The sequence below is a fragment of the Mastigoproctus giganteus genome, chromosome 14 (assembly GCF_048544385.1).
Source record: "Mastigoproctus giganteus isolate SK-2022 chromosome 14, ASM4854438v1, whole genome shotgun sequence".
NCBI lineage: Eukaryota > Metazoa > Arthropoda > Arachnida > Uropygi > Thelyphonidae > Mastigoproctus > Mastigoproctus giganteus.
This window is the reverse complement of record NC_143588.1, coordinates 36,687,550-36,709,485: the sequence shown is the minus strand read 5'-3', so window position 1 is coordinate 36,709,485 and position 21,936 is coordinate 36,687,550. Positions and strand designations below refer to the sequence as shown.

The 21,936-nt window shown below is 40.0% G+C and overlaps 1 protein-coding gene across 1 annotated transcript in view; it reads left to right on the top strand.

Annotated features, from left to right (window-relative positions):
* PIG-Q (phosphatidylinositol glycan anchor biosynthesis class Q) overlaps nucleotides 1-21,936 on the top strand; it is a 207,595-nt gene that overhangs the window by 40,695 nt on the left and 144,964 nt on the right. The window contains exon 3 of the mRNA XM_090389076.1: nucleotides 8,621-8,741. Within this exon, the coding sequence (XP_090245202.1) occupies nucleotides 8,621-8,741 (121 nt within the window). The remainder of the gene's footprint in view (nucleotides 1-8,620; nucleotides 8,742-21,936) is intronic.

Here is a 21,936-nt window from a genome sequence, read left to right as displayed (position 1 = left end):
GAAGAATCCCATTGGCATTGAGCATGCTCAAACCATTCAAAGCCTTATACACCTCTATCAGATCACCTCGCCGGTGCCTAGTCTCCAGACTCTGTAATTTGCAAAACTTAAGCCTTTCTTTGTAAGAGCAACCCTTTATTCCATTCACTAATCTTGTTGCCCTTCTCTGTACCCGTTCCAGCAGCTCTACATCCTTCTTGAAATGAGGCCTCCAGACCTGTATACAGTACTCAAGATGTGGCCTAACCATTGCCTTATACAAGGGAATAATCACCTCCTTATCCCTGCTTGAAAAATTCCTGTATATCATTGACAAGACACCATGAGCTACTCTTGCAGCTCGTCTGCACTGCTCAGAGAACTTCATATCTGCCTGCACAATTACCCCCAGGTCCTTTTCATTCTCCACCACTGTGAGTGTAGTACCGCAGAGTTGATACGTTGCTCTGTGGTTACTGTTTCTCATATGTAGTATTTTACATTTGTCAATGTTAAACTTCATTTGCCACCTCTCAGCCCATCTGTTCAACCTTTCCAGATCCTGTTGCAGCAGCATAGCTTCAGTAGTGTCCTTAACAACCCTGCCAACCTTTGTATCATCTGCAAACTTGGACATTAAACTTGATATACCATCATCAATATCATTCGTAAACACCGAAAACAACAACGGAGCCAACACTGAACCCTGAGGAACTCCACTAATAACATTAGTCCACGTTGAGCAGTGTCCATTGATTACCACTCTCTGTCTTCTGCCACTCAACCATCCCCTCATCCATAGAAGCAATTTGCCTCCAATGCCACTCTGCTCCAATTTGTGCAGCAGTCTTCCATGTGCAACAGTATCAAAAGCCTTTCTAAGATCCAAATATATAATATCAAAGTTATTCCCTGCATCCACTTCTTTTGTGACTACATCATAGTATCCAATCAAATTGGTCAGGCAAGTCCTGCCTTTAACAAAACCATGCTGCGTCTGAGCTATAACTGAATTCTTGTCTAGATGATCCTGCAGTGCTTCTTTAACCAGTGCCTCCATTAATTTACCTGGAACAGAAGTTAAACTAACAGGTCTTTAATTACTTGTGTCAGCCTTTGATCCTCCTTTGTGAATTGGGGTTACATTTGCACTTCTCCAGTCTATGGGTACCTCCCCTGAGTCCAAAGAAGCTCTCATAATTATGGCTAGGGGTTTGCTTACTTCCTTTGCTGCCTCCTTTAATATAACTGGATAGATCCCATCCACCCCAGGTGCCTTTTTTATGTTTATCCTCAACAATCTCTCCTCCACTTTCCTCTCAGTTATTACAAAATCATCCAGCTCACTGCCAATGTTTACTTTACCTACATCATTCTCCTTCCTGAATAACTCCTCATGCGTGAATGTAGATGCAAAATACTCGTTTAGATTGTTAGCCACCTGAGCAGGATCCTCAACTGTTGAACCATCAATATCCAGTGGACCAATCTGATTCATCCCTTTCCTTCTTGAGTTTAAATAGGTGAAGAACTCTTTTCTGTTTTTCTTTGCATCCTTTGCCAAGGATTTTTCGTAGTCTGCCTTTGCCTGCCTAATCTCCTTTGTGACTTGGTTACAGACCAACTTATATCTATCATAGGCTTCCATGTCACCCATTAATTTGTATGTATTCCATGCATTTTTCTTCTCTGCCACATGTCTCATTAGTTCATCTGACAACCATTTAGGCCTAAACCTTGAACAATATTTCTTAGTTGGTATGTAAAGCCTGGTAGCTTCCAAGATTAGTTCCTTGAATGCTTCCCATTTTGAGTTTGCTGTTGGTAACATCATCAGTTGGTCCCACTGTATAGAATTTAAATACTGTCTCAGACCATCATAGTCACCTTTACGAAAACAAAACCCTTTACCTCTGATGGTAGTTACCTCCTTGAGTAAATCCCACTTCAACACACTGTGATCACTGCCACCTAATGGTTCATTTACCTGCAGATTCTTAATGCATGAAGAATCACTACTGATAATCAGATCAAGAGTATTCCTCCCTCTTGTTGCCGCCCGAACATGCTGATGTAGAAAACAATCATCCAATAAATCCACAAAAGCCTTGCTAGTGTGTGAGTGACCAACCCACAAATTCCAGTCAATACCTGGGAAATTAAAATCCCCCATTATAAGACTCTCTGATTTACTGGCCCACTCTATTTCCCTGTACAATATCTTATTATACTCATCAGAGTCATTAGGCCTATAGCACACTCCTACTCTCAATTTTGATTTCCCTATGCTTATGTCACACCAAACTGACTCGACACTGCCCTGTCCATCGATGTCGACTGGCTTCACTTCCTTGGATTTTATGTTTTTCTTAACTAATAACATAACCCCTCCTCACCTCCTGTCCTGTCTATCCTTTCTATATACATTGTATTCTCCAAATTCCAGTTCCGCATTCCTTATATCTGTGTGACACCATGTCTCTGATATCCCAACAATATCTGCCTTTGATGTTTTGAGCAATACCTCAAATTCATCAAATTTATTTACCAAACTCCTAGCATTTGTGTACACACAGGTATACATGCACCTGTTTCTATTCCTAGCTACCCTAACACAACCCATGTGTTTACTTGTACCGCAATGACTCCCAGCAGTCTCTGAAATATCCTGCATCTTGTTTTTCAGGCTTCTGCTCATTTCAATAGAAGCAGTGCAAGAATCACTTCCACCTCTGCCAGTGGCTACTGTTAATTTATTAGTCCTTGTATCCCCCCAACTAGCAGTTTTTCGACCCTCCTAACATTGCCTCGACAGCATCAGCAAAAATTCTTGCACCCTTTCTATTTAAATAGGGTACCGTAAAATAAAATTAAATAAAAAATACATATAGTACTTAATGCTATAGATCCAATGATTTTAACTTAATTAAAATCAGTTAATTTAATTTAATTTACCTTTATTTTAAAGGTATTTATTTAATTTTTCCAGTGTTCTTACATTTGATATGGTCAGCTTACCTCCATTTATACTGTAATCTACTTATATATATATATATATATATACACTCATGTTTGTATATACACTGTGCTGCCACTTTATTAGGTACACCCCTGCTGTGCACACAGATTGTTTGTCCAACAACGTTGCATCACTTGACCAGTTGTGGATATAAATGCAGCAGAAAAACCTTTCTAGTATCAGTACAAACCGTAGCAAGAATGGGGAAAAGGAGTGATCTAACGGACTTCGAATGTGGCATGGTAGTAGGTGCAAGACGTGCTGGACAAAGCATCTCTGAAACGGCAGTTTTTCTGAACTATTCATGCACTACAGTTTCAAGGGTGTATCGAGAATGGTGCAATGAACAGAAAACATCCTCTCAATGGCACTCCTATGGAAGAAAATCGCTTGTTGATGAGAGAGGTCAGAAGAGGATGGCTAGAATTGTGCAAGCAAACAGATGGGCAACAATGTCGCACATGTGCGCAGAACAAAATATCGCAACGGACAACTATTTGCACTTTGTCGCGAATGGGCTACAACAGCCGACAGCCACATCACTTACCTTTGTTATCAATGAAGAACAAGAGAGCACACCTCCTGTGGGCTCAGCAACACCAGCACTGGACTATCGAGGATTGGAAAACAGTTGCTTAGTCTGACGAGTCGAAGTTCCTGGTGCATCATGTTGATGGAAGGCTCAGAATTTGGCAAAAACAACATGAATCCATGGACCTGTCATGTCTGATGACTACTGTGCAGGTGGTGGGGGGCAGTGTTATGGTGTGGGGTATGTTTTCTAGGCACACGTTGGATCCATTGATACCCATAGATTCACATCTGAATGCCATATCGTACCTAAACATCGTTGCTGACCAAGTGCATCTGTTCATGTTGCAGTTTATCCTCAGTCAGATGGTCACTTCCAGCAGGATAATGCGCCGTTGCACAAAGCTCGAATCACTATGGAATGGTTCCAGGAACATGACAATGACTTTTCTTTGCTGCAGTGGCCCATTGAGTCCCTGGATTTCAATCCTATTGAACATCTTTGGGATGAGCTGGAAAGGCTGTTCACTGCAGGTCTACACCTCCATTGAATCTCAAGGAACTGCATGACACATTCATGTGTGCATGGTACTCCATTGCTGAAAATGTGCAGGAATTACATTAGACTGGAAATTTGGTGACATGCTACTAGGTAGGTGTACCTAATAAAGTGGCAGCACTATGTATATGTACATGTATGTATACACACACACACACATGCATGTATATTGTTTGGTTGATTTGGGGATTATTAATAAATCCAAAGCAGGGAGAGATTTTTCTGTTAATGGCCAACCTTATTGGTAGTCCATTAACAGAACTGTAGTTCACTTTTTTCCCTTTTTTTTTTTTTTTTTTTAATGTATGTGAGCAAAGGTAATAACTACCAGTTACAGCTATGTATCATATTTATTTACAGCTGTAGGTAAACATGATAGTGTTACTAACTCAGTAGAAAGACTGCTTACTCTTAAGTCCATCGTTCTCTCCCCATGCTTCTGAATTGTCATATTTTTCATAATGTTTGGTCCCTTGGTGAGAACCAGTTCAAGCATTATGTTTACTTCAGGTCACCAAATTTCTAATGTAATGCCCTCACTCTTGCTCTTCTGTTCAAGTCTCCCCTTATGATGCATTTGTTTTCTTGCCCATTCAAGTCTCCCAAAATGATTCACGTGCTCTAAATTGCAAATTCAAGTTTTTATAAACATGTTATAACTCCCCCAAAATTCTTTAATGAAATTCTTCATCTCCTGACTCAGGATGGCAACATGTTTTTGCTATCGCTGTGATAATAATAGCATTAGCTGATCTGACAGAAAATCTAGGATTCATTTATTTTATTTGCAGCACCACCACCCAGACAGCCAAATCAAGACTATTTGGCCCCTCGTCAGTGAGTGTGTAATGGTAGCTGTTATACCATTGCGGTACCATTCACTGATGAGGGGTCAAATAGCCCTGAAACAGCTGTTTGGTTATTCTGGGTGGTAATGACCACTGAGAACAAGTAAGAAAAGTCTTCTCTACTGGGAAGCATTACTTATTTGATGTATGATGAGATAGGAACTCACAATATGAGATGCTATATAATGATGCCATTGCATAACTTCGATTGGTTTGCTTCTTGCAGTCCAAGGCTTCTTAGCCTTAAATCCTACACATATTAAACTGTACCCCACTAGCCATCTATCATATTGTGAAATTAATTCACAACTGGGTTGTCAGCTGTTATACCATCGGGGCACATATCCACTTACCGATAAGGCACCAAACGGCCATCTGAGTGGCTACTCGCTGAAATTCAGTAACAATAATCTTTCCCACTGAGGAAGCATTACTTATTCAAGGTATAATTAGATAGGCAACTCACTGTGAAGGAATTCACAATACGAGATATTATGTAATGATGCCACTGCACAACTTTAGTTGGTTGACTGTGTATAGAAATGATGCTGATGTACTAACTTGTGTGACAGCAAACTCTTCCTGCTGTCTGAGGCTTCTGGAATTGTTACTATGTACTATTTAGTACTACTGCATTATGGAAAATGTTTAAGGGATTAATCCCAGGAGCTACAAACATATATTTTCCAATTAAGTAGTAGTGCTGCAAAAGAATGATGTTAAAATGATTGATAAAAGAGAGCTTAGAGATTTAATTGAGAAAAAGAAAAAAATAAAAATAAAATGGGACAGTTACAGGCTATCACATGATACTGCTTCATACAATCACTAAGCAAATATGTAGTAAAATCACTGTTAGAGTTTTATTTCATATTTGACTTGCAAATATATAATAAACTAAGACTTGAAAAGCTGGGTATAAAAAAAAAAAATGCTGTCAAAGAGAACTAAGAATAGAGAAAGAGGTCTTGTATTTTTCAAGTCTTAGTTTATTACATATTTGGCTTGCAAATATGTAATAAAACCCTATCAGTGATTTCTGTATGATTTCAAAAAATAAGAGAGTAATTTGATTGGCCCCATCTCTTCTCTTGCAAGATGAAGCTGGTGTTATAATTGACAATTTGGCTGAAATGATGGCCAATTTGATCAGGTATTTTGCCATATCTTTACTATCAACACCATATTATTGCAAATAGAGAATAGTAAAATTGAACTGAGCCATTATAAAATAAGTTACATGGTTACCTGAAAAGTTCCTGATGCTGCAAGAATCAGTTATTTAAAAAGGCAGCGAGTGAGTGCATCCAGCCATAAGTAGTAATACAGTGAATCATCATTTAGATTCAGGGATTATTCCTTTGGACTAAAGAAGTACCCAATATCTGTCTGGTCCACAAGGGAAGAACTGAAAAAGCAGTGGGCGAATATAGACCAGTGAGTTTTACTTATGTGGTTGGTAAGATTATAGACTTTGTCGTTACAGACATGATATAGGTGGCGCCCCCGTGGGCAGGAGCAGCAGTGCGTAGCATACGCTTCTTGATTAGACCGGGGTTCGAGCCCATGACCACCAAATACGGAGGATGCAGAAAGGTCAGGAAATGACCACCGCATATCCCCGGAGCAATATGGCCTTAGTTGCTAATGCTCCTAAAAAACCAATTAACAAACAAACATGATATAAGATCATCTCAACATGTATGGTATCCTGAATGGGCTGGGTATGGTTTTGAAGGGGCCCTTTTGCTGGAAAAATCACTGAAATTATGATGAGGTTATAACAGTAAATTACTATGAAGAGATTTTAATGCAGTTCCTCATGAGAAATTATTGTATAAGTATTTAATAAATAAATATTATATAAAAAAATTAGAGCAGACAACCCAGTTGAGATGGGATAATGGAAGATCCATCAGTAGGATTAGGGATTGGTTGGAGCCAGAACGGTCATAAATGAGTATTCTTTTGAGTGGGCTGGGGTAGCAGTTTGGGGTCCCTCAGGTAGTCCAACCTCTCATTTCTTTTCTTCCTAAATGATACTGATGAGGGAATACAAGGGAAGCTGTCTACGTTTTCTGACAACTTGATGGTCGAGAGGGTAGTTAATGATTAAGCCAAGCTATGTTGCTTCAGAAGGAGTTGCACTACTGAATAGTCTAAAAAATGACAGTTAATATTTAATTACACCAAATGCTGCAGTGCACTTCTTGAACTCAGGAGCAGTTTATAAATTGGGGAGAGGAATTGAAGGGTATTAAGAATAAGTAAGAAAGACATGAAGTTTAACCTGCAGTATAAATCAGCAGTAAGAAGGATACATGGCTTTTTGATATGACTTTTTGGAATTTTTCAAGTTGAGTGAAGTAGGTCATTATCCCTCTCTGTAAGATGATTTGGAAATGACACTTGGAATATTATATCATGGTATGGATGCAGCATCTAAAGAAAGATATACAGGGTGATTCTAAATTATTGTCGGGGTTCCCGTGGCCTATAATTTTCAAACTGGAAACAACAATCAAAAAAAGAGACAACTGGAAGACAATCTTCCAATTGTCTCTCCTCTGGCAATGCTGTACTTGCCGCATTGCGCATTCATGTCTTGAAGATATTGATGGCATTACTTCAAAAATGGCCACTGTTCAAGAGAAGTCAATGTATGTACTTTGGTTTTTTGAAACAAAGTCTGTTATTACAACACAACGTCGTTACAGAACTCAGTATGGAAAAGATCGACCTTCAGATAATTCTATCCGACGTTGTTTAAATTAATTTCAAGAGACTGGTAGTGTTCTGCACTGAAAAGGAGCGGGAAGACCGAGCACTTCGCAGGAAGATGTTGATAGAATCCACAGAGCATTTTCTCGAAACCCACTAAAATCAACTAGATGAGCTTCTTTGCAGTTAGGTATACCACAAACGACCGTTTGGAGGGTTGTTCATAACCACCTTCACCTCCATGCCTACAAACTGCAGATTGTGCAGATTGCTCTAAAGTTGAACGATAAACCCCGCCATTTCCAATTTGTCCAAGACATTTTGTCAAACGTCGAAGCTGATGAAAATTACTTTCGGAGATGGAGATTTAGTGATGAAGCAACGTTTTACATATACGGGAGGGTAAATCGTCATAACTGCAGAATATGGGAATCAGAAAACCCTCACGCCATTTGAGAATTCAAAAGAGATAGTCCAAAGGTCAATGTTTGGTGTGCTTTGTCATGTTCAGAAGTTTTGGGATCCTCTTTATTTGTGGAAAAAACAGTGACCTATCTGGACATGCTACAGCTGTATCTGTTTCCTCAGTTGGAAAATCATCAGCCAAATGTGGTGTTCCAGCAAGATGGTGCACCGCCGTGTTGGGCTTTTATTGTCCGAGAATTTCTTGTCATGCATTTTCCTGGGCGCTGGGTTGGGCATGGTGGACCGATTCTTTACCTTCTCCAGTCCAGATTGACTCAGTCCTGTAGTTTCCAATCCTAGGCCATAAAGATCATTGGAAAAGCTGGCAGCAAAAGTGTTAAACAATTTTTCCCATATATGGCTGCTGGTGATTTTGCACCTTTTTGAATATATCTTTCTGTGTATGAGGTAATTATGGGTCACATCATATATTGTGTGTATATTGTATAAATATGTTTTGAGTTATCCACTTTTTTTTTTTTTTTGTGTGTTTTTTAGGTGTGGGAATATCTTCTCAGCCATTTTATTTGATGTATTATTTGGAATTGTGACTACTTACTTCATTTTGCACTGTGTTCAGTTACAAGTATTATTAGAAGGTGCTGAAAGTTATACCACTGTAAGTATGAGTTTTGATTTTGCTTAATGTATGAATAAATAAGAATTCTAGTTCTTGCTTATGTTTAACTGCAGATTTCTTTTATAGTTATGTCTATTTTAGCATGTAAAGCTATTAGATTCTTCAAATTCTTAATGTTTTTTCCATCCCAAGCATAATGTTTTGTTTTTACTATTTGAAGCACTGCATTTGAGTATTTCTTAAATATCATCTTTTCAGTTTGTTTTATTTTTAGCGACACTGAATACTAGGATTTACTAGTGCTTTGTATAGTTCATTAGCTGATGGGGGGGGACAATATAAATTTTCACTAAACTCTATTAAAATTTTGTTAACTGACTGTTAATAAAATTATGTACTACGACATTTTATTAAATCTCATAGTAAGGTTGATAATTTCAACTGCCATTACCTCCAACAATCTAGTTTTCAAGAAAGTAATATAGTAAGTAAGTAAGGTAATATAGTTTCTATAAAAGGTAATATAATAAAGCTTCATAAACCGAGAATTCTTAAAAATACAACCCTTTTTAAAATTTTACATGGAAAAAAAATCTGTAAATTACTCTTCAAGTCCTGTACTTCAGTGACTGCTATTGTTTCAGCATTCAAATTATATGTGACTAGAGGAAAATTTGCTACAGCTTCCTAAAGTAGTATATTTCCTAATGTTACCAACCCTGTCTATGCCTCTGCATTAGCAGAGGCATAGACAGGGTTGGATTTTGGTGTTCGTAGGCCCCCAGGCACTTTTATTCCGAAATGTGCTAAAAAATGGGAGGGGGGGTAAAATGTTTCTTCTATTTTAACATTTTGACTGCGAATCATGTCAATTAACGTGCCTCAAGTTTCAACTATATAAATAATAAACCACCTTAACTGACGGAGCGACCATCACTTCGATTCTTCTAGTTTCGAAAACAGTCGCTAGGTAGTGCATGTATATTGAATTTAGCATTAGCATTAGTAGAGGCATTTGATGCAAGAAAGCAAGCTTATGCAGCATCAGCCAAAAAAAAAAAGAAAGTAACATAAATAAAAATAATCACTTCCACTTCACCCCTCTGTTCGTTCGAAATACCTGTCCAGCTGAGCCTTAAACTTATTTAGGCTATCAACTTCCACGACAAAGGATGGAAGTCTGTTCCACCTACCAACCATCCGCTGGCTAATGGCAAATTTCTGCACATCTATCCTACATCTGTCTTTTCTCAATTTGAATTTATGCCCTCTCAGGTGATTATTCTGAGCAAGAGGAAGAATCCCATCAGCATTGAGCATGCTCAAACCATTCAAGGCTTTGTACACCTCTATCTGATCACCTCGCTGGTGCCTAGTTTCCAGACACTGTAATTCGCAAAACTCAAGCCTTTCTTCGTAAGAGCACCCCTTTGTCCCATTCACCAATCTAGTTGCCCTTCTCTGTACTCGTTCCAGCAGCTCTACATCCTTCTTGAAATGAGGCCTCCAGGCCTGTATACAGTACTCTAGGTGTGGCCTGACCATTGCTTTATACAAGGGAATAATCACCTCCTTATCCCTGCTAGAAAAATTCCTATATATCATTGACAATACACCATGAGCTACTCTTGCAGCCCGTCTGCACTGCTCAGAGAACTTCATATCTGCCTGCACAACCACCCCCCAGGTCCCTTTCATTCTCTACCACTTGTCAGTGTAGTACCACAGAGTTGATACGTTGCTCTGGGGTTGCTGTTTCCCATATGTAGTACTTTACATTTGTCAATGTTAAACTTCATTTGCCACCTCTCAGCCCATCTGCTCAACCTTTCCAAATCCTGTTGCAGTAGCATAGTGTCAGTATGTCCTTGACAACCCTGCCAACCTTCGTATCGTCTGCAAACCTGGACATTAAGCCTGATATACCATCATCAATATCATTTATAAATACAGAAAACAATAAAGGACCTAATACTGAACCCTGAGGGACTCCACTAATAACATTAGTCCACGATGAGCAGTGTCCATTGATTACCACTCTCTGTCTTCTCCCCCTCAACCACCCCTTTATCCATAGCAGCAATTTGCCGCCAATGCCACACTGCTCCAATTTGTGCAGCAGTCTTCCATGTGCAACAGTATCAAAAGCCTTTCTAAGATCCAAGTGATCCAAATTGAAGCTCCTAGAGTCAGTGCGCACATGTTTTCTCAGCTCGTTTTTCGTTAGTCACAATTAAAAGAGTGAACTGTTTTTTTAAACTTTTCCCCTTCCTTCATAGGCCTTAAAAATTTTGTAGGCCCTAGGCACTGTGCCTATGGGGCCTAATGGGAAATCCGGCCCTGGCATAGAAGAAAGCAAGCTTACACAGCATCAGCCAAAAAAAAAAAAAACACCACTTCCCATCCATTCATTCCAAAAGAGTGTCCAGTTCTTCCTTGAATTTATTTAAGCTATCAACTTCCAAAACAACAGATGGAAGTTTATTCCAGGATTCAACTACCCACTGACTAAAGGCAAATTTCGGCACATCTTTTCTACAACTGCCTTTCTTCAATTTCAGTTTGTCTGCTCAGGGTCGTAATCTGAGGAAGAGGAAGAAGTTACAAAGGTTAGGCAGGCGAAGGCAGATTACGAGAAATCCTTGGCAAGGGATGCAAAGAAAAACAGCAAAGAGTTCTTTACTTATGTAAACTCTAGAAGGAAGGGGATGAATCAGATTGGTCCACTTGATATTGATGGGTCAACTGTTGATGATCCTGCAGGTATACTTGCGTGTACACCAATGCTAGGAGTTTAGTAAATAAATTTGATGAATTTGAGGTATTGCTCAAAACATCAAAGGCAGATATTGTTGGGATATCAGAGACGTGGTGTCACACAGATATAAGGGATGCAGAAATGCAATTTGGGGAGTACAACGTCTACAGAAAGGATAGACAGGATAGGAAGGGGGGAGGGGTTATGCTATTAGTTAAGAAACACATAAAAACCAAGGAAGTGAAGCCAGTCGACATCGCTGGACAGTGCAGTGTTGAGTCAGTTTGGTGTGACATAAGCATTGGGAGATCAAAATTGAGAGTAGGAGTGTGCTATAGGCCTAATGACTCTGATGAGTATAATAAGGAACTGTACAGGGAAATAGAGTGGGCCAGTAAATCAGAGAGTCTTATAATGGGAGATTTTAATTTCCCAGATATTGACTGGAATTTGGGGGCTGGTTACTCACACACTAGCAGGGCTTTTGTGGATTTATTGGATGATTGTTTTCTACATCAGCATGTTCAGGAGGCAACTAGAGGGAGTAATACTCTTGATTTGATTATCAGCAGTGATTCTTCATGCATTAAGAATCTGCAGATAAATGAACCACTAGGTGGCAGTGATCACAGTGTGCTGAAGTGGGATTTACTCAAAGAGGTAACTACCATTAGGGGTAAAGGGAATGGTTATTGCTTCCGTAAAGGCGACTACGATGGACTGAGACAGTATTTAAATTCTATACAGTGGGACCAACTGATGATGTTACCAACAGCAAATTCAAAATGGGAAGCATTCAAAGAACTTATCTTGGAAGCTACTAGGCTTTACATACCAACTAAGAAATATTGTTCAAGGTTTAGGCCAAAATGGATGTCAGATGAACTAATGAGGCATATGGCAGAGAAGAAAAATGCATGGGATACTTACAAATTAACACATGACACAGAAGCCTATGATAGATACAAGTTGATATGCAACCAAGTTACAAAGGAGGTTAGGCAGGCGAAGGCAGATTACGAGAAATCTTTGGCAAGGGATGCAAAGAAAAACAGCAAAGAGTTCTTTACTTATGTAAACTCTAGAAGGAAGGGGATGAATCAGATTGGTCCACTTGATATTGATGGGTAAACTGTTGATGATCCTGCTCAGGTAGCTAACAAACTAAATGAATATTTTGCATCGACATTCACACATGAGGAGTTATTCAGCAAGGGGAATGCCAGAGGTGTATTCAACTCTAGCAGTAAGCTACAGAATCTTGAAATAACTGGGAGTAAAGTGGAGGAGAAACTGTTGAAGATAAACACAAGAAAGGCACCCGGGGTGGATGGGATCTATCCAGTTATATTAAAGGAGGCAGCAAAGGAAGTAAGCAAACCCTTAGCCATAATTATGAGAGCTTCCTTGGACTCAGGGGAGGTACCCATAGACTGGAAATGTGCAAATGTGACCCCAATTCACAAAGGAGGATCCAAGGCTGACACAAGTAATTATAGACCTGTGAGCTGAACTTCTGTTCCAGGAAAATTAATGGAGGCACTGGTTAAAGAAGCACTGCAGGATCATTTAGACAAGACTTCAGTTATAGCTCAGACACAGCATGGTTTTGTTAAGGGGAAGTCTTGCCTGACCAACTTGATTGGATACTATGATGCAGTCACAAAAGAACTGGATGCAGGGAATAACTTTGATATTATATACTTGGATCTTAGAAAGGCTTTTGATACTGTTGCACATGGAAGACTGCTACACAAATTGGAGCAGTGTGACATTGGAGGCAAATTGCTGCTATGGATAAAGGGGTGGTTGAGGGGGAGAAGACAGACAGTGGTAATCAATGGACACTGCTCATCGTGGACTAATGTTATTAGTGGAGTCCCTCAGGGCTCAGTGTTGGGTCCATTATTGTTTTCTGTATTTATAAATGATATTGATGATGGTATATCAAGCTTAATGTCCAAGTTTGCAGATGATACAAAGGTTGGCAGGGTTGTCAAGGACACTACTGACACTATGCTGCTGCAACAGGATCTGGAAAGGTTGAGCAGATGGGCTGAGAGGTGGCAAATGAAGTTTAACATTGACAAATGTAAAGTACTACACATGGGAAAAAGCAACCCCAGAGCAACGTATCAACTCTGTGGTACTACACTGACAGTGGTAGAGAATGAAAGGGACTTGGGAGTGATTGTGCAGGCAGATATGAAGTTCTCTGAGCAGTGCAGACGGGCTGCAAGAGTAGCTCATGGAGTATTGTCAATGATATACAGGAATTTTTCCAGCAGGGATAAGGAGGTGATTATTCCATTGTATAAGGCAATGGTCAGGCCACACCTAGAGTACTGTATACAGGTCTGGAGGCCTCATTTCAAGAAGGATGTAGAGCTGCTGGAACGAGTACAGAGAAGGGCAACAAGATTAGTGAATGGAACAAAGGGGTGCTCTTACGAAGAAAGGCTTAAGGTTTGCAAATTACAGTGTCTGGAGACTAGGCACCAGCGAGGTGATCTGATAGAGGTGTATAAAGCCTTCAATGGTTTAAGCATGCTCAATGCTGATGGGATTCTTCCTCTAGCTCAGAAAAATCACCTGAGAGGGCATAAATTCAAATTGAGGAAAGACAGATGTAGGATAGACGTGCGGAAATTTGCCTTTGGCCAGCGGGTGGTTGGTTGGTGGAACAGACTGCCATCCCTTGTGGTGGAGGTTGATAGCCTAAATAAGTTTAAGGCTCAGCTGGACAGGTATTTTGAACGAACAGAGGGGTGAAGTGGAAGTGGGTTTTTTTTTTTTTTTTGGCTGATGCTGCATAAGCTTGCTTTCTTGCATCAAATGCCTCTACTAATGCTAATGCTAAGAATCTCATCAGCATTGAGCCTGCTCAAACCATTCAAGGCCTTATACACTTTAATCAGATCACCTCACAGGTGCCTAATCTCCAGATGCTGCAATTTGCAGAACTTAAGCCTTTCTTGGTAAGAGCACACCTTTGTTCCCCTCACCAGTCTTGTTGCCCTTCTCTGTACTTGTTCTACCAACTCTACATCCTTTCTAAAATGAGGCGTCCAGACCTGTGTGCAGTACTCAAGGAGGCACACGATGGCCATAGATGTTGATGCACCTAAAAAAAATCCCAAAACAAACAGTACCTCCAGTCATGTTGCCCTTCTCTGTACTCGTTCTAGCCACTCTACGTCCTTTCTAAAATGAGGCCTCCAGACCTGTATGCAATACTCAAAGGAGGCATACTATGGCCACAGTACTCAAGGCACAGCCTGACCATTGCCTTATACAAAGGGATAATCTTGTTATCCCTGCTAGTAAAATTCCTGTATATCACTGACAAGACCCCATGACCTGCTCTGGCAGCCTGTCTGCATTGTTCAGAAAACTTCATATCTGACTGCACAATTATCTCCATGACTTTTTCATTTTCCACTACCCTGAATGTAGTACCACACAGTTGTTATGTTGGCCTCAGGTGCCAATTACCAACAAGTGTGGTACAATCAAGTGTCTTTGCCAGTAAATTTGCACTCTTTCTTGGTGAAATAAAATCAGTTCCTGGTTTTAACGTTACATTAACACCCGATTAATTCAGTAAAGAAAACACTTTACTAGATCCGAAGGAAAAGAAACCTTTTTGCTTCTCTTAGTTTTTCCTTTTATTACTAACTCACTACCATTTTGTCACAAAGGTGGCAAAGCCTCCACATGACGGGGTCGGCAACCTGTAAAGGAAAAGCTCTCTCTTCCAAGGTGAAATGGAGCAAACAGTTCCTAAGACCCAGAAATCTACTCGGTGGATAGATGAGATCTTTACAGGAACTCATCTATTCACCCGATTTTGGTGCAGTTAAATGTCAAAAGACTGACGTAGCTAGAATCAGAACTCCAACTTTCCTTATTATTCATTCAATCCAAGATCAATATTGGCAATCTCTCACTGTTTCTAATGCAGAAATGCCAAAAGCATAATAGGTATCCCAAAGACAGTTCATCGCTTAAGATCAAGAGACTTACTGGTTGAAGTTGCCAATGCTCGAGAGTCTGAGCAACTACTAAAACGAAAAACGTTTGGTGGAACTTTTGTCCCAGTTTCACCACACGTTTCCCTAAACACATCGAGGTATCATCACTGAATGGGACCTCATGAACGTGTCACATGAAGAGTTAATACAAGATCAAGGAGTCATCGGTGTCAGAAGAATGATGACAAAGCAAGATGGCATACTAGTTCCTACTCGGAACATAATACTCATTTTCGATAACCCTCAACCACCAACAGCGATCAAAGCAGGTTATATTAATTATGATACGATGTTCGAATAAACTGTCCGTTACGCACAATGTCTAATACTGTACTGAGTGATGACTAAACTTCTGATAAATGCCCATAACACAAATATTACAAGCAATATACTTGATCATTTTTTAAAATGTTGATCTCGGAACTACGTAACAAGTCACTGTACTGCAATTAAATTAGTGTGCGAAAAAATTTCACTGAGTGGGGGAAAATTTCTGAAGCTGGCCTGGGAAATGTTTTAATGCTGTTTTGCTATTCATTTTCAAGCTGTCGACTCCATCAAATGAAACGATTTCGTTAAATATGCCAAAAATGCAATCTGTAAAAGAGCGTTATAGTCAGATACAGGTTATAATATAAGAACGGCTTTATAGCAAATCTGCGTAAAGCGAACCATGTGATAACGAGGGCCTGCTGTACTTGATTATAAATAGGACTGCAGAATTCAAATGGGAGAAGAGCAGTATCAAAGATGACCTTTGCAGTGGGTGGCCAACAAATGACTAATTTCCAAGAAAACACTGATGCAATGCTACCCCGTTCTCCTGCTTGGCACAGCCTCACAGCTGACCGACCTGGTTGCCATAATGGGTGGCTTTTGGAAGACTTTCTAGCCACCTCACCATTTAATATAATAAACAGGCCCAATAACCTCCCAACATTCTCCAGTACTATGTGGGAGTCTACAATAGACATAACAATTGCTACAAGATCAATCTCAAGTAAGGTGTCGGGGTTATCAGGTAAATGAAGCCTGGACCACCTCCGACCATAGAGCAATTACATACAGCCTCACAAGAAATATAGAATCAACTCCTACTCCGCACTACGATATCAACCACTATGCCATTAGCAAAGCCAATTGGGAGCTGTTCACCACTTCTCTCCAGTCAACAATCATGGATCACCCTTCTGATATCCTCTCCCTGAATCCCGAGCAGCATCAAAAGCTTGTAACTAACATCATCACCCTCTCCTGCAATCAATCTATGCCCAAGAAAAAACCTCTTCCAAGTGCTGTACCATGGTGGTCTCAGGAACTCGAACGTCTACGCTGGACTGTTCATAACAAGAGGAAAGATTTTCAGAGAGCTCGCACCTCTTGGCCAGCTACTGATGTGGAAGCCCTTCGTGAAGACTACAAGAGGACCAGGAACCAATACACTTCCATGATCAGGCAGCGAAAAAGAACTACATGGGAGCGGCTGGTTACCACCACTGGTAACTCGGACCCTTGGGGAGTGGTGTACCAAGTTACTACCAACAAATTGCCAAAAAGAGTAGTCCATTCCACAATAACACCACAAGGAATCATGACAACATCATGGGAGCAATCCATGATGAATATTTTGGATACTCTCTTTATCAGCGACACCGATCATCTCACAACACAACAGCAACAAATTTGTCTAGATAATAACAATTACCACATTGACTCTGTGGAGGAAGAATTTAACACTGAAGAACAGCAGCAAGCCCTTGGCAAAATGAAGGATAAAAAATCCCCAGGACTAGATCGCATTGAACCAGAAATACTAAAAAAGGTCGCCCAGGTAAATCCCCAATTTCTGCTTAACCTGTTCAATAAATGCCTAACCCAGGGATCCTTCCCAGAAAGCTGGAAAATAGCTGAATTAAAGTTAATACTGAAAAATCCATCGAAGCCTCCAGAACAGCCTAACTCATACCGACCCATTGCCCTCTTGTCCACATTGAGCAAACTACTTGAACGCCTCCTCCATACCAGACTCCTAACACACTACACAGAAGCTGGCCTGCAATCCAATTCACAGTATGGCTCTCTACCAAATAACCCAAGCTGCAGCCAACACTAATTACAAGTACTTTCTCCTCATAACCATTGACTTTGCTGGGGCCTTTGACATGCTCTGGTGGCCAAGCATTCTTCGCAGGCTAAGATTGGCATGCATACCAGCCAACTTATACAGGTGTATAGAAAGTTACCTTTCCAACAGGAAGATCACCATCTCCTCACCATACCAGAAGCTCACCAAATCTATCTACAGAGGCTGCCCACAGGGTTCGGTCCTCGGCCCGTTCCTCTGGAACATCGTCCTTGATGAGCTACTTGGTCTGGATCTGGGCTCTGTTACTATCCAAGCATTCGCAGATGATATTACCATCTCCATCTTAGCGGACACCAGAGCAGCTCTCGAGGCCGCTGGAAATCAGGCACTACAGATCTTGCAGGACTGGGCAACTCTACACAAGCTCCGGATTTCTCCACAGAAGACACAATCCATTCTTCTCAAAGGCACCCTACAAATATCAAGGCCACCTCAGATCAAGGTACAAGGAAAAACCATCAAGCTGGTAACTTCCCTAAAACACCTGGGTATCATCCTGGATTCAAAGCTCTCCTTCTTCCTGCACCTCTCATACCTTCAAGTAAAAATCAGAAATTATGCAGCCTTAATCGTCCGAGTAAGCAGGTGTGTGACTGGGGTCTGAACCGGAGAACACTCAAACTCCTGTATAACGCTATATTCCTCCCTGTTATTACATATGGATCTGGGATTTGGTACCATAGAGCAATAATTGTTCGCAATAAATGCAAACTGGAAACAATTCAGCGAAGTATACTGCTTGCCATTACCAGGGCCTGTTGCATAGTAAGTTCTCCGGCCCTACAGGTTCTTGCAGGTGTCCTCCCCCTTGACTTGGAGGTTATCCGTCGAGGATTGCACTACTGCCTGTCGTGAGGAATCCCAGCTACCATCTTTGGACATACCATCGACACCTGCACTGACTGCAAGCAAGAAAAGAAAAAACTAGCTGCCATGCTACTACAAATCTGGCAGACAAGATGGGAGGAGACGGACAAGGGCCTGATAACTAAGAAATTCATCCCAGATGTCAAACTAGTTTATCCAAAGTTTAGCCTTGGTTCTCTCCTGGCCTCTACTGTACATATATTATAACTGGACACGGCTCTATAAATCATAAGTTGACCTTGGGAATCATCAATAACCCCTACTGTACATGTGGAGAAATTGAAGATTGGGACCATCTTCTTTATAACTGCCCAATTTATAACGATCTTCGAGGAACACTGTACACCAGGCTACAACACATACCTCAAGGACAGGAGCACCTGCTAATTTCTGAAGAACAATATTTTAAATCATTAACGGAGTATGCACAGAACCTCTTTTCTAGGTGCAGGACTCTACAACCAACTCAAGCCAGGGATAGAAACCTGTAAAGGACTTACTCAAACTTGAAATAAAAAATCTGTACTTGACTGTTTTACCAACATCGACTTGCTAACCCTGGAACATCCAATGTAGGATTACCTACTAACTTTCCATATGGTTTGGTAGGCTCCAGTGGTCTTAACCACTCCACCGCAAAATATTAGAGACTAAAATATTAGTCTCTTGGTGGGGCATATGCTCCACTGTCAATTTATGGGATGCCCTTACCTACATCCCCTTACTCTTACTTTCATCCCCCATCTTCTTCCGTACACCCTGTACTGCCGCACTCTACCTTATTTTTTATTTATTTTTATTATTTATTTATTTATTTTTATTATTTATTTTATTTTATTTTATTTATTTTTTTTATTTTATTTTATTATTTTTTATTATTATTATTATCAGTTTTTTTATTTTATTTTATTTATTTATTTATTTTTATTATTTTATTTATTTATTATTATTTTTTTATTTTATTTTATTATTATTTTTTTATTTTATTTTATTATTATTTTTTTATTTTATTTTATTATTACTATTATTATTATTATTTTTTAATTGGTCTCCGTTCAGGAAGCTCAGGCGACCCTGATGGAGACCTGCCAGAGAATAATGGGCAGCCTGGCTACCTCCTAGTGGTGTGTGCAGGCAACGTGGGGTTCCACCAGGGGCCCTGCGGCCAAATGCCAGGACACACAACAGAACCCAACACAAAATTACACATTCAACACACTACACTTTTTCTGGCATTTACTGTGTTCTGTATTTCTTCACAGTGTACATATGGCGCAGATGTGGGAAACCACAGGTGGCGCACGACCCTAACACTATGCACACTGTGATGCAATGCTACCATCGCCACAATGCACACAATGTGACCATGGTAGAATATATTAGTGCAAGCTATAAGTATTTCTTAAGAATGAGTATTCTGACAAAGGAAATGCAAATTGGAAACATCTGTGTTTGTTGCACCCAGAGAAGAGAAAAACAATTCCATTGATTGGCAGATGGTGATGCCAATCCTCTGGGGTTCCAATTAGATAATGATTATAGATTCTGTTCCAGCAGTCAAACTCTAACAGGAGTATATCATTCTAATCATATCATTTGCAAAATGCTGTCAAATCTAAAGGAAAAAGAATGCTGACAAACTACAGAAATATCTTGTTTCACCCTAATAGTGACTTCATCACTGTCATGGTGAAATGCACCTCTCTAAATATGAATTTCTCTCACCCACCTTATTCACATGATGTGGGACTGATGGACCTCTTTTTGTTTCCCAAAATGACTTTCCATTTTGGGAAATGATTTTCCATTCTGGACAAAAATTCTAAGCAAAATTATGGCTTCTTGACAAAAATTCAAAACAAATGAAGAGGTTATATCAGTTATGAAAACATTTCTTTCAGGCCTTGATGAATTATTCTTCAAGAGTGGGATAAACTGTTTATAGCACCACTAGAACAAGTGCGCAGCTTTGAAATGATTATTGAAAAAATAATACACAACCCCAGTGCAAGGCAACTGCTTCATAGTGAGACAATTTTTCAGTATCTGCCTGTAAAACTTTAAGAATGAGTGAAATTGAAACCTTAAATTTTCACAAATAAAAAAGAAAGAAAAACATCCTTGTTTTTCCACTGAAAACCAAACTTTTGTTATATGTTTGAAGCCAGTATTCTATATTTCTTATATATGAAAGATAAAATATTGGGTGAGGTAGCCTTTCTCTTACCCTCCCTCTTTTTTTTTTTTTTTTTTTGTATAAGTGACCTGTATGCATTATGTTCTGTACTTTGTATATTATTATTTATTTTTTTTCTTTATTTTCCTATATCTTGTGATTCTTTGTGATAATTTTATTTGAAAGGCATGTTAGCACTAAATCATGTGCTTGAGAAACTGGAGATAGTTATGATGCATTAACAGAATACAATTGATCCTCCCAAAATGGCAATCCCTCTTTTGGCCATTATTATGAAAATGTACAAATCCAGAAAGACTGTGATTATCCAAGTGTCAGAGCTAGTTGTGAAAAGTGAACATTTCACCCAGAACCATAAAATTTTTTATCATTCTTTAACTTGAGGTTGTCACAGACATTCTCTCAGGTATGCCAGACAAGCTGCACTTGTTACCTGGGAGTCTAAAACACTGATGGAACTGATATTCAGGTGACACTCAAGTCAAGTGGACCCAATTTCAGCGAAGTCCGGACAGCCAAATCCTCTGCTTGCACCTTCACAATGGTGGGACTGTTAGTAATCCTGGGTATAACCTCCATGCACAAGTACATGGTGGGTGACCACCCAGGCGTGAACCAACGTAAGCAGGGGTCGAGGTGTGGCGCCCACACCACATGGAGGAATGCCGCCCCTCTATGTTACCAGGCAGTACTAGGTGGTAGATTACTCTTCAACCGGTGCAATACCACCACTTTGCTTATTGGAGGCTTGAAGTGGTGGAACCCATGTTTAGTCTCTAGAGCTAAGTTCCGGTCAACCCTTCCCTATCTCTTCCATCATGCAGTATGATTGATGACTTTTGAGGTTATGCTCTAAAACGGTGTTCGCAGGCCGGCCGATAGTTAGTACACTGGACCGAACCTAATAGTAACTCTGTAGGAGGCTTCCGGATCAGCTAGTGTATAATCTTGCTACCTCTACTCTGCCAGATAGTGACTGGAGGGAGTCCGAGTAGTTTGTATGTGGGGAGCATTGTCAAGGCCACGTTAGGTCAAGGATCTGGGTATATTCTTACCATGTGTACGCCATATCCAAAAATTTCATTACTTCATATACCATGTCCCACCCACTTTTTCTTACTATTGAATACACCATGAATTGTCAAACTAATAGAGCAAGCTTATCTGCAAAAAGATCTAAACCTCCCAAGCACTTCCTAATTCATTTCACAAATATACGTGTCTCAATTCTA